This window comes from Hypomesus transpacificus, chromosome 9 (genome assembly GCF_021917145.1).
Source record: "Hypomesus transpacificus isolate Combined female chromosome 9, fHypTra1, whole genome shotgun sequence".
In the NCBI taxonomy this organism is placed as follows: domain Eukaryota; kingdom Metazoa; phylum Chordata; class Actinopteri; order Osmeriformes; family Osmeridae; genus Hypomesus; species Hypomesus transpacificus.
In genome coordinates this window covers 2148249-2152033 of record NC_061068.1, presented here as the reverse complement: position 1 = coordinate 2152033, position 3785 = coordinate 2148249, and the positions used below count along the sequence as shown (strand labels likewise).

At 53.4% G+C, this 3785-nt stretch overlaps 1 protein-coding gene across 1 annotated transcript; it reads left to right on the top strand.

Moving 5' to 3' along the window:
• Positions 1-197: 197 nt before the first annotated feature.
• Positions 198-1593, top strand: LOC124471013 (protein Wnt-4a-like; the record flags this gene model as incomplete). Its single annotated transcript, XM_047025300.1, is given in 9 exon segments — positions 198-302; positions 305-359; positions 480-514; positions 516-623; positions 736-831; positions 833-922; positions 925-1023; positions 1026-1085; positions 1088-1593. Coding segments are annotated over 9 exon segments (774 nt in total), but the record flags the coding sequence as incomplete, so codon positions are not given.
• Between the last annotated feature and the right edge of the window lie 2192 nt (positions 1594-3785).

Genomic DNA, 3785 nt, shown 5'->3' with positions numbered 1-3785 from the left:
GAGAGAGACTGTGACTGCGAGGTGGGATGGGGGCCATTGTCGATGCTTCCCTTAATGTTGCTGATCTTTCAGAGCGTTGTGCATCTGCTCTAGAAGTAATACAAGAATGTAGTTGACACATCTGTGCTGTCAGTTTCGTTTCAACCCAATCAAATGATGATGAGCAAGCCAAGCCTTGGCGCTGAATCAACAAATAAACTCCTCACCAACATGTGTGCGTGACAGGGACCCGCGAGGCAGCCTTCGTGTACGCCATCTCAGCAGCCAGCGTGGCGTTCGCGGTGACGCGGGGCCTGCAGCAGCGGGGGAGCTGGAGAAATGCGGCTGCGACCGCAACGTCCATGGAGTTAGTCCAGAGGGTGGGGCATGGCAACCACACACAAGCACGCGCACACACACGCGCAGTGACACCACTGAACAAAAAAACTTATCAGTTTCATTTGTAAACTCCCTGTATGTCCCCTCTCCCTCTTCACCAGGGTTCCAGTGGTCGGGCTGCAGTGACAACATCGCCCTATGGGGTGGCCTTCTCCCAGTCCTTTGTAGACGTGAGAGAGAGGAGCAAAGGCCAGTCCTCCAGTAGAGCCCTCATGAACCTCCACAATAACGAGGCCGGGAGAAAGGTAACACACACACGCACACACTCATTCACCAACGCACACACACGCACGCAGTATTGGGTGAAAGGGTTCCAGTCGCTCCTGCGTCCCAACACACGTGTGTCTCCCCCTGCAGGCGATCCTGTCCCACATGCGTGTGGAGTGTAAGTGCCACGGCGTGTCGGGCTCCTGCGAGGTGAAGACCTGCTGGAAGGCCATGCCGCCCTTCCGCAAGGGTGGGCAACGTCATCAAGGAGAAGTTCGACGGAGCCACCGAGGTGGAGCTGCGCAAGGTGGGCACCACCAAGGTGCTGGTGCCCCAAGAACTCCTCAGTTCAAGCCCCACACCGACGAGGACCTGGTCTACCTGGATCCCAGCCCCGACTTCTGCGACCACGACCCGCGCACCCCCGGGCATGCTGGGCACGGCGGGGGCGGCAGTGCAACCGCACGTCCAAGGCCATCGACGGCTGCGAGCTGATGTGCTCGCGGGGCGGGGCTTCCAGACGGAGGAGGTGGAGGTGGTGGACAGGTGTAGCTGTAAGTTCCACTGGTGCTGCTACGTCAAGTGCAAACAGTGCCGCAAGATGGTGGAGATGCACACCTGTCGGTGATCCAGACTGAGGACCGGACAAACAAACTCCTTTTATGTGTGTGTGTGTGTGTGTGGGAGGGAGGGAGGGGACCCCCCCACGCCCCCCACCCCCCACCCCCACCACTGGACACTATAAACAGACAGAGAGACAGACAGGCATGGGGACCTGCCCTCACAGTCAATATGAGGAGAAAAGGAGAACAGGACAGGTGCAAAGGAAATGAGATATGGAGCCAAAACGTACTTTTCACGTCCCAAACTAAGTCTGTCTCCTTTGGCCCTCACGCTCTCAGTTGACTTTCCTAGCTGTGGTTGCTTTGTTTTTTTTGTTAGGTTTTTTTTAACTTATTGATGTTGCTGAGACGGAGGTTTTGAGCTGGGTGTGAGAGGATGAGAGAGTGTGGGGGGGGGGGGGGGTGCATGTACCCATAGTGTTGGGAGTTGGGGAAGGGCTGCATGGTGAGTGCGTGGGGATCGGGGGGGGGGGGGGGGGGGGGGGAGGAAGGTGGAGGAGGGGGGGGGGGGGGGGGGGGGGGGGTTGTAATTGCCCTCTGTCTTTGCTGCTGCTGCTTTGGGGACTTACCTGGAGTGCTGGATGCTGGAGGTGCTGGATGTCAAAGGGAGTTCCAAGCCTGCCGGACTGAACGAGGACAGACTTGAAGGCTCAGATGAGGAACACAGACAGACAGACATTGTAACTTTGCGGTCCAAGTGTACATGACCGTGTTGTGTTGAGGTTCAGTAGCAGTTTTAGTGATGTTGGCCATGTCCCTGTCCAGCCCTGATGCTGCTCCACTCACATGATCAGTCACATGATCAGTCACATGATCACTCACATGATCAGTCACATGATCAGTCACATGATCACTCACATGATCACTCCCAGACATCACCGCACACACGGTAGGTCCACATGGAGGAGGGTGTGGGGCGCAGCAGGGGCTGCTGTCACCTGTCACCTGTCTCCTGGGCTCCTCCTGTCACCCTTCACTAGCCCTGACAGGTGAGGATCAAGAGAGAAGATGGGATTTGTGTTTCACTGCGAGCCAGTTAGGGAGACAAACACATGCAAACAAACATGCACACATATGTGCCCACACACACACAACACGCAGGGAGATGGCCTGCAGGTTACCATGGACACTACAAGATGACTTAAGCACTTTTCTCTCCGAGCGCACATACATTACCCTCTACTTACACTAAACAACACACACACACACACATTCACGTGATTGCACACACTCACTCTTCCTCCCATGCCACTATCAGGGCCCAGGGACTAAACTATGTATGGCTAACCACCACCATAAAGCCAAGCTTTACTATTGTAACATGCTATCATTATAGTGACATAGATCTGTAAAGATATACACTGAAGAAGACTATACTGCGTATGAATGTATGTTAATATGGAATATATGCTGTGTCAAAGATTACACTCCTGGCCTGTGTCCTGTGATATTTCTTTTGAAAGTGGAACAGCAGAATAGTAGTGTCTGAATGAAAGAACTCATTCATTCATTAAGGAAATAATGAATGAATTAATGACCAAGAAAAATGCTGAATGAAAAGATGTCAGTTATGGATGTTTGTCTCCAAATGGCTTCATAGTTCATTCAAAAAGCCTCATCTGGTGAGGTACTTTTAGTGTCCAAAACGATTCCACAGCTGTACTCCTCAGTGCTGGCCCAGCATGTGCCACAGACAGGTGTGTCCACAGACAGGTGTGCCCACAGACAGGTCTGTCCACAGACAGGTGTGCCCACAGACAGGTGTGTCCACAGACAGGTCTGTCCACAGACAGGTGTGCCCACAGACAGGTGTGCCCACAGACAGGTGTGTCCAAAGACAGGTGTGCCCACAGACAGGTGTGCCCACAGACAGGTGTGCCCACAGAGGGAGAGGGAGAGCGAGACAGAGGACAGCAAGGAGATTCAAACTCTGTGACAGCAACACATACACATTCACACATGCACGACAGAACCAAATATGTGTGTGTGTGTGTGTGTGTTAGAGTAGATTACACCCTTAGGCTCTTCTCCACAGCACTGACACCTATAAACACAATTTATGTGTCATGTTTCAGCACATATATCATCCCAGATATCAAATCACATATCCCCTGGCTAGGAGAAAGAGAACAAGCGTGGAGCGGGGAGCAGGCAGCAGGGAGTGGGGGGAAGGAGATTAGAAGTGAAGAGGTGGAGCCGAGGCAGGAGAAAGAACAGGCAGTAGGAAGCAGGAGAAGGGAGCAGGACGAGGAGGAACAGGAAGTAAGGAGTGAGAGCAGGAGCAGGGAGCAGGGAGATCAAGGAGAGGGTGGGGGAGCCAGCAGAAGTGGGCGGGGGGGGGGGGTTTAAGGTTTCCCTGCAGCTCTCTCTTATTCTGAGATGAGACAGAGGCAGAACCAGCAGCATACCACAGAACAGGGATTACACCCAAATGCAGACCACATGGCATTTACTCTATCTCTTCGGACTCTCTTTTTGAGGAACCTCAAAGTCCTTGAAGAGTCTGCCCTCGGGCACACCCTTTCTGAGGGGAGCGCCGTGGCTCTGGTTATCCTGATGTCGGAATCCATTTGAGGG